Here is a 17,983-nt window from a genome sequence, read left to right on the forward strand (position 1 = left end):
CTGTTTGAGACTTCAAAAATATATTTCTGTATCTGTGGGAGGATCTTGACTACCTCTCTTTACAACAGAATGGGTGAAGTTGGAAGGCAAGATAAGGTTATTCATTAAAAAGATGATAATCTGTATCTAAATGCTGTTCATTTTATTTCCTGCCAATACATATAATGTATTAATTATTTCTGAGAAATATGGAGGTGAGAATTTTTGGATTTATGTTTTCCCTTAAAGCAAAACAGAATCCAGAAAGAGCCCCCTGTTAACCCAGATCCAAAGACAGCTATATTTACAATTCTAGAAAAGCAGGACAGCAAATGTACAGATGACTTTTAACATCTCAGTATTTATCCAGTTTAAGGGTTATTTTTTAATTTCTAAGAGACAATTTTATGTCCATTCTCCCCACTTCCTCTTTATTATATAGGAAATGTAGAAAAAGAAGAGAAATAAAGATTGAATTTCATTTTCAAAGCTATTTGCAGAGTAAGTCTTTTTGGAAAGCCTTAATCTGGCTGCCTTCTTTCTGCTTTTTCAGTGCTACTGGAATGTCTTGTAAACATATTTACTCTTACTAGTGAATTCCACTCTTTTCTCAGAACAGGAATAATAATAGTAGTAGTATTAGCACTAGTAGTAATAATAATAACAGCAGCAATAACAATCTTTGTCTCTATTACATGAATGTTGTGGTACCCATTGGTTGTAAAAGATAGAATTCAGTCTCCAAGTCAGATGGCAGACTAAATTTGGGTTACTTTCACTGGTAGGAAGCTCTGAAAACTACCTAACTTGAAAATAATCTCAGAATTAGGTTAATATGAAGCTCTTTTTCACCTTTTTTTCCTTCTTCTTTCCTTTTCAGTTAAGGTCTAGAGGTAAATTTAGGTTGAACCTGCATAAATTTACAAATCCTTAAAATAAGGTTTTCATCCATTAACATGCGTGGTACATATCACGCTACAATCTTCTTTCCAGTGTACTGCTTTTTCTAAAGACTTCAGTCTTTAAATCAGTTTTGTATTCCTATGGATACAGGAATTAAAGGACTTCAAGACTAATAGTAATTAATACACGCTTTTTATTTCTAGACAAGGATTTTTGAACATTTGTGTTGTGTGTCTTATTAGTTACAATGAGAAAAGTCTGGTGCTAGTATGTGGAATTCAGTCAGGCTGAATCACTAGAGATATTGTCACCACTTTTCAGTGCATATAAAATATGTTTTACACAGTATGCATTTTCCATGAATTTCTTGTACATTATTTTTCAACTAGAACAAGTCTGTAAAAGTAGAATATAGTTTGAAAAAAATCCACTAAGTAATCTGATAGTAGTAGTACAATTGTATTTGTGCATTTTCTGTCATGTATGGAAAGGGAATATCTTTTTTCAAAATAATAATTTCTTTACCATGGTGTTGTTCAATATAAGAAAATAAAATTGAGTGAATTTTATCTAAATCAAATCTGTGCCTGCTATTTCAAGCAACCAACTAAGATGAAATTTATAGATCAAGTTTGTTTCTAGAGCTTTTTAAATGAGTTTGTGGATTTAATTTCTATTTAGTACAAAAATAAGAGCTGAGGATACTTGTTTATAGCTCCAATTATTTCTATACAACAGCTAGTGCTTTATTATAGTGTTCCCACTGTGTTCCTGTTTTTCTGAAACAACAAAAATATAACAGCAGCTAAACTTGTTCTGCAATGGTATCTTAAGCAGTATTATGCAGATACGATTTTCCCATGCTTAACAGGGTAATTTACACCTTTACAACATTAAATGGTTTAAACAACTCATCTTTTATATTATTTGCATTTGAACCAGGCAGTTGCTTTATTATCATTAGAACACATAAGTGTACATATTTATATACACACTCTGTTTCTGACATAATTTCCTAATGTATTTTCTCTGGAACTGTAATAGCAATATTACATGTCAGGGGGTTACTTTTAATTTGCATTTAATGTTTAATGTATCTCTTCTTATTTGTTAACCTGTTTGACATTTGCACCTGTTGTTTAGCAATCTGAAAATTGAAACAAATGTGTTTTCACAATAGATTTGTGTGTGAAGTTTGAAAATTACTTTTCCATTATATTTAGGAAGAATCTGAATGTAATGATTTCTTTAATAGCTTGGAGGAAAACTTGGCCCTTTTCACTGGTTTTCTTTCACAGTTAAGGGTCTTTTCAGTATGCAGATATTACTTTAATTCAGTCACTGAAAGATTCTCTGCTCTTGGCATTTGCTCTCATGGCTCCTTCTCCATAAACCAGCTGAACCTGTATGGCATCAAGACTGTGCAGAAATTTTACAAAATTTGTGGTGGTGAAGAGCGTTTTAGTATGTCGTGAGATGAGAATTCCCCTAAAGAGAAATACCCCAAAAGACAGCCTATAATCTTCTCTTTCATTCAGAATTTGTTTTTAGAGACTGGAAGCCTATTTACATCAAAGTCCAAGTTTGAAAGGAGGAAAACAGAAACAGCAGATGTGGAAATAACACTTCTACAAATAGGCAAGAATTGTATCCCTTTTGCAGGTTGCATATTTTGAAATCTTACACTACCTCTCTTCATTTATCTTTGAACAGGAGACATATAGAATGAAAACTGTCAGTTTACATTATCTATTGTGAGGGTATAGATGTACCCAGTTGCTCTGTGGCACATGCTAGTTGACAGGTTGAAAGTCCATATTTTAAAGTGTTGGATGTTATTTTATGATCGCTGTCATGTTTCCATATGTAAACCAGACCACCTATTTCAGAGATTTTATATAAAATTTATATAAAAATAATTCTGTATCAAAACACGTATTTTTAGGAATTCAGGAGTATTCAATTCAAATATTGATCTATTTTCTCTAGGTAGCCTATTCTGTGACTGTGAAAGAAAAGAATGATCAAAACACTTTTTAAGGATGACTGGTCAAACTTTGTGCATAATCTGAGAACTTTGCAAGGTTCATACTGCATCTCTAAATACAAGTCTGGTTATGTAGGCCTAGCTTTTCTCTTGCATTGATTTACACCATTCTAACTTCAAGTAGGAGTCAGAGTAGAAATTCAGACACAAGTGTGTGTGATGCCAAGTTATTGTTAATTTTTGGTTCCATATATATACACACACAAATAAAACTGAGCCTCCTTTTCTTGTAGCAAAAGACTGAATGTAACAACTTCTGCTATTTGCAGCAAAACCCAACTGTGCTAAAGGTGAAATAAAGGCAAAAGTGGGCATTCGTGATGGTGGACAAGAAATAGAAATGGAACAACAGAACTGTTTTCTTTTTCTTTCATCTCCCAAAATTTTAGTACCTTTTTAGTTTGGCTTAGCCCAGTCTTCATTCCTTACCTTCATAAACGTATTAATACTCCACGTTTCTGGGAAACTTTTGGGAAAAGGAAGATTATGACTTAATATTTCATCTGTTTCAGTAGCTTTCTGTTTCTCTGTTTGTGTTTAATAAGAGAGAGCCCTCTGATACATGCTTCCCAAGAAGCAGAAGTAGAATTCTGCATAGATTATCTGGTGAGGCTTACATTCCACAAGTGTTTTCTTGCTGGATGTAGAATGCTTTTTTTTTTTTTTTTTTAATGTAGGCCTATAGCGTTTTACAACTTTCATAGCATCGCTTAAGATACTTCAAGTCAAAAATTGTTTAAGCCCTGTGGGAGGAAGCTAACAGCAGCAATGGTTGCATTAACTCTACTAGAGGGGAAAATAAAATGCTGCATTAAACTTCTGTCTCAACCTTCATTTTTAATAATGCCTTCCTTTGGGACATACTTATTCTCTCTTTTTCTCTCTCAAATTTCTTTTAAGGAGGACAAGGAAGCCGAGATTATCTTGTTAATGTTATGCATTAATGTTTACTGATGAAACAGAAGGTTAATTTTTTTTAAGGTGTATGAAACAAAATAGAAAAACTGATCTAAAAGCTTGAACTGGATACAAGAAAAAAAACCAAAACCCTTCAGTTGTAAAATGCACTCATTTTCATCTCTTTTTTACCGTGGTATAATACCTCAAAGTAAGCATGAAAGACATGAGAAGTGCTGAGAAGTGCTATCACTGTAAGAAATCAGTGTGGATTTGAGTTGTTTCACCACAGGGTCAATCCTGTTGAAGAGTCCTGTATTTTCCAGTTTTAGACTAGCACTGCTAACAGTGTCTATGGTGCTAACATGCAGTCCATACAATCCCAACATTCACTGTTTCCTCAGCTGTGAAAAATGATGTTTTGCTCATTACTGCCAACCTGCTAGAGCTTTCAAATGCCAGCTTGAAGGTGAAAGTTTATATGACCTATTTCCTTCCATCCAGAGATCTGTGATATAACAACTACTCTGCATTAACAACCAGAAGAATAACACAGATCACTACCCCAAAAGCTGATTTCAGTGCTTTTTGTAACTGATTTTCAGTTACTTTTTTGGTTAATCTTAATGCAAATTTATTACAGCTTCTGCTGTCTCTTAAGCTAAATGGCATTTCTCTAAGGAAGATCTGAGTAGTATATCAGAACTATTGATTGTTTAGGCAGTGAAAAGCTGATTATATGTATCCCCAGATAAGTCTGGACACCAGACTTGTGCCAATATGTGGAATTAAGGGATGTTATTACTTTTGTCCTATGAATTTTAGTTTTGAAGAGTTGCAGTGGTTCAGGACATTTTAACTGGGGGTATCTGAGGAAAGGACAACATTATTCCTTATTTACAAAGTACAGCTGAGGCTTTGAAAATCTAAATTAATTTCTGTTTTATATACCAGCTATAGTAATTAATTAGAAGTATTTTTCAAGGACAATAATAGATATAACTTTAAACTTTTGTATTTGTATGCCTGTCTCTCTATAATTGCATGGTTTGTTTATGTGGGAGCTATTTTTATATGTATATTCCGTAACAATAGAGAGAGCACTGTTGAACATTCTTAAAAATTTTTTTAGCTATTTAAATCTATTTGCACAACAGAATTGAGTAATTGAAGTCCTTAACACCTAAGTATCTTGACTTTGGCAGTGATGCTGAATTTAGATTTAGATAATTGTATATGTCATTAGAAAGTTTGGATGGATGCTGCACAATAAGACTAAAAGCAGCACATCTGCTGTATGTAAATTACCCAGCCCCCTAGTCCTCCAAAAAAACCAAAAACCCAGAAGCCAAACACAGATTCAAAATGTTTTTTTTTTTTTCTTTTCCTTCTTTCTTTTTTTTTTTACTACATCTGAATGTGTAAATCTGAGCAGCTGTTGGGGCAAAATTTGTAGGCCTGAAATCTCCTGGGTTTTTTTAAATGGTAGAAAATTCTCAAATTCTCACCTTTTATTTAAAACATAGCTTCAACAGGGAAAAACTTTGATGTTAATACCTGTGTATTTGCTTTGAGTGTAAAGTTTTCCTCTCCACCTGCCTCAGACTCTGGGCCATAGGTCAAAATTTAGTTCTATTGCATGGGTGAGATTGTTTCTCTTCTAAGTCCAGAGCTTCAATGAGACCAAAGAATAAGGGTCAAAACTTTTGACCTCTAGATTTGGAAGATATGAGTTTTATATTGAAAAATAAGATATTGTGAAATGATATCTGACTTGAAGTTTCTTTCAGATAAACCTATGCAATTTTGGTGTCTAAAGTGTCCCTTTATTTGTTAGGGCTACAAGTAAGAGTACAACTTTCATGCTTTAACTGTAGACAGATGTTGAGAAATAGCTGAATGAATGAAGACCTTCACGTTTCCCCTTATGTTACGTTTGAAATTTATTGATATCAGATATGTCCATGTGTACGTGCATATGAATGTGTGTGTGCATATCTGTATAATTTTCTATATGTGTGTATGTGTATATATATGTATAATCTTGGATTAATTTCTCATGTTTGCTCCAAGCAATATAATTTGTGATTTTGCAGTGAATTGTTTTGGTTAATTAGTTTATTCTGAATGTGTTCAGAATGTAGAAGGTTAGAAGTTGCTGCTTATCAGGTCTATTCCATTTCCTACAATCTGATTTATGCATATATCTGTTTAGGATTATTTAAAACTGCTCATATGAGATATGCTTCGCTGAAAACTAGTTGCCAGGTGTGAAAGATTCAGTTATTTTAGTTTTAAAATAATAATGTGGAAACTGTTTGTGCTATATAGAAATAGATAAAAATCTATCAATAGATAGAAATAAAACTCAGTGCAAAATCACAGATAGCTCAGAATCAAATTGTATCTCAGCAGCTGATGTCTTTTGTAGGGATAAACATGCTGTGAATATTAGCTTTCTCACACAGGGGTTGTTCCTGCTAAATGGAGTGGCTCAGGCAAAGAAAAGCTAAAGTATTAACCATGAATGTGGTGAAAGAACTGAGATATCAAATGGTTTGCTTTATTGTGTTTTTTAAATATGTGCATTCTTTTCTTCTTTCTGTATATTCATGTTTTTCTAAAAACTAAAAAATACAACAATCTAATATCTGACTTTGGATGTAAGGAGTGTTCCCTAAATTATTAACTTAGCTGATTCTTTATTATTTTTCTGTAGGTGATAAGAATGTGTATGTTCCTTTCCCACATTTTCATAAAGAATTTGTTAATTTTGTGATAATTTTTCTCGTACAAATTAAGCACAACTGATTGTCAAACAGAACTTCTTTTTCTGTTTTAGGCAGATAGCAGCATTCAATACTGTCTAGAAGGACAGTAGCACTCAAAATCTAACTTTGAGCTGTTTCCTAGGTAACAGGGATACAGCTATAAAACTGTTGCACTGAATGGAAGGAAACAGCAAATATTTAATTTTTTCTACTATTTTTCAGTTTGAATGAATTAAACCCTAAGAATATCACATTTCAGAAAGAGCAAAATATGGAACTGGAGACCTGCACTTAGATTCCATTGTGTTTGTCCTGTCACTTTTAGGTTTCTGCACATCTTCTATGATTGCATAGACAATGGCTTAAAACTTGTAAAATAAATCATGGTAGAGGGTTGTTTTTTTACTGAGGGTTTTTTTTACTGAGGGTTTTTTGTTTGTTTTGGGGTTGGTTGGTTGGTTTTTTGGAGAAAAACTCCTGTGCAGTAGAACTGGTCCTTTCCATGAATGAAAGAAACAGGAAAGCAAATTTTGTGTTTTCTTTTTCTATTATTACTTTCTGGGAAATTTTTTTTGGAAAATAACGATTTATTTTTGTAGGAATTCTTGTTCAAAAATGAAAGAAAAATTACTAAAAAATGGAATTAAGTTAGTAAATTATGTACATGTCAGTTACCCTTTCATGTATGTAGCTAATTATATAGAATTTAGTAGGCCTTTTTGGAAGTAATATAACGTGGTGTATTCCCAGTAGTTTATCTTTCTCAATTTTTTTAAGCATAAATTACTTTTCCTCACTATAAAGGTTGACATACTAATCCCCATTTACCATTCATGTGTCATTGAGACAACTATTTCACAACTAATGCTTACTAAATTAGAACATAAATAAAGCAACTGAGTTTTTCTCTCTGCTGCTACTCCAGCCTGGGGGAGGTCTCTTGTAAATAGAGCCTCATTCCTGTAATTTAAACATCAGCTTCACACTTCCTCAAATATTGCAGTAAATGGCAATCATGACAATGAGAAGCAATTTGTTAATGAAATTTTGGCCTCTGTTCACTGTTCTCATTGTTTCCTTGTGATTCCTTTATCTGTCAGTAATATCTATCCATCATGCTTGTCCTTAAATTATAGATGTTGGTGTAAAGACTACTTTCAATTATGTATGAAATTGAAAAGTTTTTAGTGTAGTATAGCTGTGGAGACCTGGTTTACCTCAACTTTAGTTAGCTAAGATCATAAACTGACAGCTCATCTCTCACTGGCTTCAAGTGAACTGCTAAAATTCATAGTAATATTTAGAAAGTGGGTGTTAGATCAAAGGTATACGTTATATAATATTTCTAACAGATTACTTTGCTGAATTTGTGAATGAATTTTTTTTCTGCAGGAAGTACCCAAACTTGTGGCATTAGCAGTCTCTCAGATTATTTTGTAATGGACAGCATTTATGTTTTTTATTAAAAAATAATGCAAATAATTTTCTCCTCTGGTAAAATGTATAAATGGTTTATAAGCATGCAATATTTAAGTGCTCTTATAGGACTATTATACTAGCTACAGAAGTTTGTGCTGTGCAAGGAGAAGCAGAAATGTCATGGAAAAGATATTTTCTGAATTCTTCTCTCTCTGAACAGGTGTTGTGACAGAATATATTAGTTCATTTTTTCTTAAGTTTTAGGTGTAAAGGTAATGTTTAAAGTACATTAAAATGTCTTTCCTGGACTGTGATCAAATTTCTTTTACAACTTTTTTCCATAAACTCTATTTGGAGTTACAAGTTAGAAATGCAGCTAATTACTGCAATGTTTTTCATGATCATGTGATACATACATTTAATTGTTTTTCCTCTAAATTTGCATGACATGTAAAATCACTCATGGAAATATTTGTGCAGTTTGCGCCTAAGTCTTCCAGAATTTATAATTAGATAATCTTCAGTATTCAAATGTACATTGGCATTATTATTGCCCTTGTTGAGATGAAAACCTCTTTTCAATTCCTGGTCAGTCTTTAAAGGGACAGGCATGGTTCTGTGCTTGAAGGAAGAAAAAAACTGGTCAGTGTGAGTTTCTCTTTTAAACTCAGACATGAAGCAAGTTGTCAGTGCTACTGTGACAAATCCATGACTTAACAGGTGTTATTAAGAAAACTAACTCTTTTACTATGTTCTGTATCTGTAAAGAATAGCTATTCGCAGTTTTAAACTTGCAGAATGAGACTGATCATTTTAGAGGCTAAAAAAAATCTGAATGTGGTAGCTAGCTCTTATGGCCGTACACTAACTAACGAATAGGATTTGTCTTGACTTCCCTGCCATCCCTGCCATGAGTGTAGGCAAAATGGTGTTAGCCATCACCTGCAGCCAGACTGTCTTTTCAAAGGCACCACAGCCAGAGAAGTTTTCTAGGGGAGACAAAGATGGTACTTGTTTTCTGGCCCAGTCTCTTGGAGTTCACCCAAATGAATTAGAGTATGTTCAAGTTAAGTGCTCTTTTCCCTCCCCACCAGCTGGAGCCTGCAACCCTTCAGATGGCAAGGTTTGCTCACTGCAGCTTCACAATGCCTGAGGAATAAACATGTTTCCCTACTGAGTATTTCTGCATTAGACCCCTGAAAAGCAGTCACGCAGAACTCAACTCTTACAAATTGTATGGCCTCAATCTTCATGCCCCCGGCAGATGAGGACAAATATGCAAATACTATGCATAGCTTAGGCTGTCAGTTAAATACAACTTGGGTCTGTGTATTTCTGTTACTTAAATAGCTGTACAGCAGTTGGTGGCTTTTAGAAAAACCAAAACAAAAAAGGCTAGAGTGTTTTTGATTCCAAAAGCCATTTTTTCTTCCATGATTTAATATCTATCATAAATCCTTCTCTTCTAGATCTGAGTCTTTCTAAGATAGTGAGAGGCATTAGGGAACTTTTTCCCTCTCTGCCTTTTGTAATGTCTGTGGACATGTTCACAATATCACCATAACAATGCACATGCCATTAAATATACCAAAATAATTAATTCCAGTCCCATACATATAAATTAGATGATTCTTAAAAGATCCACTTACAAAAAAAGCTGCCTCCGCAGTTTCCATGAGGTAAATAGTTGTTTCTCATAAATCCATGTAACTTCAGAATAGTGACTAAAAAGATTACAAAATTTCTTTCTTTGCTAATCAGTGTATTGCTCTAGTCTTGAGTCACTGCTTAAAGTTAAATGTTGGCTAACTGCGAATATACATCTGCAATAAATACATGGTCCTAGGCTGGTACACATTTGCATGTCTCATCTTATAAAAATCCCTTTCAAAATCCTAAGATTATCTTAATAAAAAACAGCAAAAAACTCTTAGAAACTGTTTGTCTATCTAGTTTAAAATATGCAGCAACTGATATAAGAAAACACCAGGCATACATTATTTTGTGGTTTGCTTTAAAATAAGTACTGACTGTAATCATTGTATGCAGGACATTTCTGTAACATTTTCCACTTTATAGAGGACTTGATAATGAAAGGAGTAAATCAGATCTTGTCAAAGATATCCTTTCCCTTCCTTTTGCAGCCCCACCTTTTCTTGTTCAAATAAGCTTGCTATGTCCAATAAATGAAAAGGTAGAGATAGCTTATGAGCACTCAAGAGTAATTTCTTCTTTCTGAAGTCAAATATTATTATGAAATATATACAGCATATATTTTTCTGTCATTTTTGCAGAGGTTTTTGCATACATTTATATGAAAAGCTTTACTAGAGGTAAAATTTTAATAAATCTTCGGATGCACATTTAAAGAGTGATAAATTAAAAAAGTCCAGGCTTGGAAACTGATAGAAGTTTCCTTAGTTTCTATAAAAAGAAAACTTTGTCTAAGAAAATATCTAAAACTGCAATACTTTGTTTTTGTTTTAATTTGAAGTCCAGACAAAGAAATGTTATGGTTCAAACTATTACAGAATTAATTTCTCATCTCTTAAAAGAATCCTGTTTGTAGTGCTATATGCTTTTATATCTTTTGGGTTTGGTTTTTTTACCTTTAAACTTTTAATAGGAAATCAAGTTCCAAATAATCTTGTTTTGTGTATTTTCTTTTTAGGGGATAAATGCAAACCTACTGAATACACTGAAGTGAAAAATATGTTACTGCATCTACAAAACCAGAGATACATTGCACAATCAAAAGATAGATCTGTTGGTGAGAAAATGGCATTAAGGAAACTTCTTACAGATCAAATGTTCAATTATTTTGATTCAGACAACAATGGACTTGTGGATACAAACGAGTTATCTCAGGTAAGGTTTATTTTTGTTTCTATTAGCCCAGTGACTATTCAGATGTCTTTTTCAGGATATGTACAGAGTGAATATAATTTGGAAAATGTGAGTCTCTGAGATGAAAAACTTAATTTGAGAATTTTTGAATGACTAAATTATTCGGAAATTCTGTAGTGATTATTTAGAAATTTGAATATAATGCTTTGAATTATACTGCAGTGTGTTAGATCACTCTAGGCTGCTGTGACCATGAGTTGTTTTATTATCCATGGCACACTATCATCAAGTGTATAGATGTACTGTTGAAGTTGAAAACAATTAAAATAATGAGATAAATCACTTCTGTAATACTAAAGAATTGTTGCTGCTTTATCTTAGTAAGGGCTAGAGAAGTGCAGAGGAAATCTTGCAAAGAGAGTTCATGGTGGTCTCTAAACAGAAAATTTTAACTAATAACAGATCTAAACCAGTAATTGCTTTTCTGGTAGGCATAGCAGCATTAGCCTTAATCTACTTGAAAGGATTGATTTTATTGAAGAGTGTTGACTGGGCAAATGTACCTTGATTACTAGAAACCCAATCATGGCTAAACTGTATTCATGAGTCTAATACTAGGCAGCTGATTAAAATTTTTAAAAATAGCATTTTTTAGATGGGAGTGTTGAACATTATCCTGTTCATGGATATGGCAGTGTTGCATGTCAGTGTTATGAAATATGCTGGAGTTATCATTTCCATACAGCTAACTTTGAAAATTTTAGTTGCAATTCCAAAGACCAGAGGGTGATTGCAAATATAGGTATCATGTCAACTACTAGTGCACTATTTCAAAAGTTTGATTTAAAAATATTTTTCTGTACTTTTCCAATATTGATTTCTCCTGCAGCTCTTTGAGTCTTTCAGAACTTCAACTTTTAAGGGACTTTGGTGCCTGTATATATCTTACAAATAATAATTTATCTATGAATACACTATATGAATAGATAATGTAGATAGGAATCACATTTATAGATTTGCAAACTATATTTAATTCTTCTCTCTTCAGTTGCTACATGTATACTTTTCCTTTTTGTGTGTACATTAAATATAGTTTTAAAATATAATAATAATAAAAAAATCTTCCGTTATTGTGTTTTCATACTTTCTGTGCATACTTTTCCCAACATACTTCTTTTTATATAAAGAGGAATTTATAATGGCAGATCTAAAGAAGTTCTTTTTCCCAAGTTTGGAAACAAGTCATCTTCAAGCCCCAAATATGTGGGTTTTGTTTTTGCTAAAACTCATTGCAGAAACATCAAATTATTCAACCTACAGATGAATGCAAAGTAAATTCACTGTTATTGTATGGTTTGGAAAGGTGGATACAAGGGAGTCAATGAACCCCATGAGAGACCCATGCTGGAACAGTCAGATCATGAAGGACTGTGCCATTTGGAAGGGACCAGTCCTGGAGCAGTTCAGGAGGAATTGCATCCCATGGGAAGCACTCATGTTGGAGCAGTTCGTGTCTCCTGCAGGAGAAGACTGGGAGGAGATGTTCCTCTGAGGACAAAGGAGTGGAAGAGAGAACGTGTGATGAACTGGCTGCAGCCCCCATTCCCTGTCCCCCTGCTCTCCTGGGGAGGCAGAATGTAGAGAATATTTTCAGTGAAGTTAAGCCCCTTGGATGAAAGGAGTTTTTATATTTAGTTATATTTCTCATTTATCTTGCACTTGTCTGATTGGTGTTGAATTCAATTAATTTGTCCCCAGGCTGAGTCTGTTTTGCCCATGACAGTAACTGGTGAGTGATTGCTCCCTCACTTTATCTTGGCCCATGAAACTTTCATTTTCCAGTTAGTGTCAACCATCCACAGGGAGAAATTACCATACTCCTGAAAATGTTCTCAGGATTAGGAGAATTTTTCTCAGTTGTGCTCACAGTCAAAATTTTGAAATCTGCAGAGTTTTCATAAATAATAGCTCCTGTCTGCATTTTAAATGTAATCATATTAAGGGGATATGAAAGGAAATACACTTGCTGTAGAAAACAAGGACTCCTGAAGTTAATTTATGTTCACGTGAATATTGAATTTCAGTTTATAGCGCATCTTAAATTTTACATCTCGTCAATCTTGCTGTGCAATCAGGCCCTTGGATTGCATTTATTATTTCATAGGTGTCCATATAGTCATCCTACCTAATGTAAAATTGAAATTAATCAGTTGGAGATTGGAAATGGTGACGGCAATATTCCAATTTTATTGATGTATTTTGGAACAAAAGTCATAAGGTTATTGAATTTGCATCTTGATGCAAGAGAAACAAGTATTTTTCTTCCCCAAAAAGCAAAAGTAGTATTCTTCTTAAAAAAAATCTGCTTCAAATACTAAGACAGGCTTGAGGTTTTTGGAGTTGTTTTTTGTTTTTTTTTTTTTGGTGTTGTTTTGGGGTTTTGTTTTGGGGTTTTTTTTAAGTATTTCGAGAATTATAGCAATACATTAAAAATTGGCAGACTATTTTTTTTCTACTGTTTGAACAATTCTAGCATCTAGGTATAATATTTTTCATGGCTTTGTAGTCCAATACAGAATTGCAGCTAAAAAAGAATTTTAACTCCAATACACTGGGTAAATGTAATAAGAAAGCAGTGGGGTTACATAGCTCCATGCAGGCTCAATGGACATTTTTTTCCAGTATAAATTCTTCTTTGCCATGACTGCTTTAATTGCTGCATCTCACTCATTTAATGTTTTAGTTTACAAATCTTGTATTGTCAAGTGAGACGTGGCTTGAGTTTAAAAGGACTTATGAATTCAAACATTTAGGCCGCTCTGTTTTGAGAAGTAGGTACAAACCAGAGAGAGTATCTGTCTTTCCAAACTGAGACCTGTGAAACAGGCAGGACTCTCATCATCTTCATCATCTCTGAGCAACGTGTCTGCAAGGTTTCCAGCAAGGTGAGGTGGTTCCTTGAAAGTTTGGTTTGTTTTTAAAGCACTTTGGCATATTTTAAATTAATCCAAAATAATGGAAGATAATTGAATCTTCTGGTTAGCTATGAATTTTCAGTTGTTAACAGACTCATTTGTTTATCTATTTTATCTTATGAAAAATGAAACCAGAATTTAATAAAAATTTGTAAATTAAATACCTTTGTTTCTATCACTGTAGACTGCTTGATTACTGTATATTGGTTTTGCTGTATAAAAGAGAAAAAAGCAGAAGTGTTATGAGTACGCATGGGAATAAAAAGTGTTTTTCCAGTTATGAATGCAGTTATTCTACTATGGTGGAACTGCCATTTTATAAGCAGTAAGCCTTCTCTAGTTGCCACCAGTGAAATATGCATAGGCTCTAAAAATGTTTCATTGCTTAACAATGAAATTCAAGGTTCTTTTTGAAGGAAGAAGTGTGTGAACTGAAATAATCTATACTTGATTAGACTTAGTGGGTTTTTTAAAATTTATGTCCTACACTAGTGAAATAAGAAAGCAAAATTTTACAGAAAATGGAAGTGACATAGCCTGAAAGCAAGTTGAAGAACTATTATTATTATTATTATTATTATTAATAATAATAATAATAATAATAATAATAATAATAATAATAAATTTTCCCCTTCCTTTCCCTCCTTTCAGTTATCAGGTTTTAGATTCAAAAGAAGAAGTTAGCATCCTTATTTATGAACTGCTATCTGTAACTTCAAATACCTGAATATATTTCTTTCACTTACCAGCTTAAAGTAGGACAAATGAAAAGACATTACATTTCTATAACAACTCATCCTTACTTCTGCAAAAACAAAGTTATTTTGGTTTTATTTCTGTATTAATGATAATGCTTTTGCACTTTATGCCAGCCGATACTTCATGGGACATTTTTGCATAGGTACAACTTATATGAATTGCATCTCTGTCTGACTTTGTTTCTTAAACTGATCAAAATACTTGGCTGGACCCTGGCATTTAAATTTTTACCTTCATGACTTCTGATTTTGCATCTAATCAGTGCTGTTATTAAGAGTTATTTGGAGGACTTGGAACTCAGAGAAGGGATAATGAGTCTATCTCCTCTTTGTGTTTTTAATCAACTCTGGTTTTGACTACATGCTACATAGGCAGAAGAAAATTTTGTATATTGGGTTATAGTTCTATTTATTTTCTGCCATTAATTAGGGACATGTTATTAAGCTTAAATTATCTATTTTTAATGTCACTAATCTAGGAAAAAAAAATAAACGTGCTATATTCAATTCTAGGTTCAAAATAAAAATAAGAGCCCTCTAAGAGACTTTCAAATTGAGAGACATTAAGACTCTCTTAGGGATGAGTACTGAGATAATGCTTACAAACACTGTGAACTCCATACAAACTCCAACATCTTGATCTTTCTTAGGTGCCTTTGATTTTATCGAGTAGCAGTATTTCCCATTATATTCTTGCAGGCTGTGAAGGAAGCAGGAGCAAGTTTTATTTCTTGAAAAGAGTCTTCAAAAGGACTGGCACAATGGTGCAGGATTTTGTTTGCACTCATTGTTTTATCTTGGTTAAGTCCAGAGCCACAGGCACAGAGTGGTGGTGGCCCCAGGTTTAATTCTGAGATGTAGAATTTTATCCAGCCTATGTATGTGGCCCTAATACCTATTCTGGTCTTACACTGTGAGCTAGGCATTTCTGGCATTATATTTGCAGACACCTAAGGACACATTTACATCTTCCTAGTCAGATTAGGTTTTCCCTCTGCTAAATGCAGAATTGGAAAGGCAGGGAAATGTGCCTCTCATTGTAGTAGTTTGCAGAAAGGCATCTCATATCTGAGCTATCTAACTTGATCAGTTTGGGATAATATTGAGGTAATACCTTCAAATGCGATTGAGCACTTGCCTTTGTAGGTCACTAGCTGTGGTTTTAGCAGTTCTGGTGTCTGCTCAGGGATCTCTGTGTCATTCTGTGATGCACAAGTCCTGCATCTTTACATATATCAAAGGTATCACACTACTATAAATAGAAGGTTGTGTTACTGCCCTACAGAATTTGGTGGTAAGCTATAGGAATATTGATTTAACTAGATTAACAGAAGCTAAAGCAAGGAACCTTTATTATCAATTTGGTTTCATTATTAATCAATTATTTTAATTTATAAAAGTTATACTGCTGTGGAAGATGGTGGAACAAGTAATTGAACCCCCCTTCTGCAGTCAGAATTAATTTGGAGCACAGTTTTCACAATGTCTGATGTTTGATGTGCTTAGTGTTTTATCAAGCACTGAGTGGCACTGTTGTGATGAGGTACTTGTTTTTAGGGAAGATGGATGCACATTAACTGAGTGACCATATTTGATTTAAAGGAATGTTTTGTTTGTAGTTGTATGTATGTAGCATTTTCCTTGGGGAGGGAGGTACAAAAAGACCATTAATCACAGGCAAGCAAAAATCCGCTGACCAATAACACTTCAGGTAAGGTGGGCTAATGAAGGATGTGTTGTGTTATTTGTGGTCTAGCTTCATAAGATCCACATATTTTTCTTTTTGACTGTCAGAAATCAGATTAAAAGGAATGAAACAATCCATTCTGATGTGCAGTTTGTAATTTTTAACCAGATTAACTTTCCCAATCTTCTAAAATTTAGAGTTGTATTGGCTAAATTTCTGAGGGGCTCTGAACTGAGGTGACAGTATAGTGTTTCATAGGAAATAGATAATTGTGTGCTATATCTTTTAGGCATTTAATCTTTTTCAGAAAATGCAAATCCTTCCTCCATATTTCAAAGAATATTAAATTCTAATGGAAAAATTTCATTTTTTGGAAAAGGCATCTTTAGTTTGAAAATCTTGGTAAGTTTCTAAGTTTTCAGTATTTATAGGGTTTTATCATGAACCATCAACAGTTTTGCTCTATATTCATTGCTCTATATTCTGCGTTTTACCAGTTTATTATATTGAAAATAAATGTCTCATTGTCTTAATGCAAATTCAAACTAAGTATTGTGGGCATAAGTATTTGTGAACCTTCTCTGATTTATTTCCAACTTTTAAGTTTTCAACTTTAAAGTTGGAAATAAAATAATCCATGTTTGACCTGTACAGCACAATCATAAAATTGTGCAAACAATCTTAATCAGGCTTTAGCCTTCATACTTTATTTCTAGGTTGTGACTTACTAAAAATTTTGCCAGTTTTTCTTCTGCCTCGCTAAGAAATCATCATTTAGTTTAACCAAGGAGTAGGCAGCCTGGGTTTAAAGAATTGGCTTAAGAAAGTTTCCTTGTATTTTGCTCTTCTCCATGGACAGAAATTAATAGATTAATAGAATTTAAAATTTAAGACATGTTATTGGATCATCTGTGAAACACAAGTGTGATTACATGGTGGTGTATGATATACATGGAATTTTATTCTATTTGTCCTACACTTTTAAGTAATGTCTTGCAAAGTACTTCTAGAAGGAAGTGTGCAACCTCAATTTGTCAGGCAGGCATATTGGCTTTGCTGGAGTGTCACATGGCTTGTAACTTCATATCTCAGTTGATCTGCAGTTCAAGTTGCTACAGAAACAGGTAATTTTTCCAGATCCAAACCCCCACACCCTGAGTTGTACCTGGTTCTGAGCCATATCTCATGATAGAATATTAGTCTCCCTCCCCTTCAAAAGGAAAAGCCAAGCAACAACCCAAAAGTTCTGTGAAGGTTAACTTTTCTTCTGATCAGAGAGTTGATCTGATCCACAGATCCCATTGGAGAACTGGGAGGTGGCTCAATCCTGCACAAGAGAATTCAGGTTGGAACAGCTCTTATATCAGGAAATCACAGACACAGATAATTAAGATTAATTATCATTTGAAATCCCTTCTGTATCTTCTAAAATCTATCCTCACAGGTTGGAGGGTTTATCAACATTGAGTGTATTTTCCAAAGAATTCTGAAATATATCACCAGCATAAAAATGTCTGTGCAAAAACAAACATTGAATATTTTATCTCTAATCAAAATGGTAGGTTTATTGTAGAAAAAAATTGAGTAATTGCCAGGATGATAACATGTACCTGTCTGCAGTATCTTTATTTGAAATAGTAGAATCAATCCATCCAATATTTTTAAATTATTCTTAAAAAAAAAAATGTTACTTTTCATTT

At 33.5% G+C, this 17,983-nt stretch overlaps 1 protein-coding gene across 3 annotated transcripts in view; it reads left to right on the plus strand.

Moving 5' to 3' along the window:
* Positions 1-17,983, plus strand: part of FSTL5 (follistatin like 5) — a 271,451-nt gene that overhangs the window by 133,350 nt on the left and 120,118 nt on the right. For all 3 annotated transcript variants that reach the window (XM_054295663.1, XM_054295662.1, XM_054295664.1), the window contains one exon: positions 10,688-10,884. In XM_054295663.1, the coding sequence (XP_054151638.1) occupies positions 10,688-10,884 (197 nt within the window). The remainder of the gene's footprint in view (positions 1-10,687; positions 10,885-17,983) is intronic.

Source organism: Melozone crissalis, unplaced genomic scaffold (genome assembly GCF_028551555.1).
Source record: "Melozone crissalis strain CALT ecotype California unplaced genomic scaffold, PUWL_Pcris_2 ptg000006l_1, whole genome shotgun sequence".
NCBI classification, from domain to species: Eukaryota; Metazoa; Chordata; class Aves; order Passeriformes; family Passerellidae; genus Melozone; species Melozone crissalis.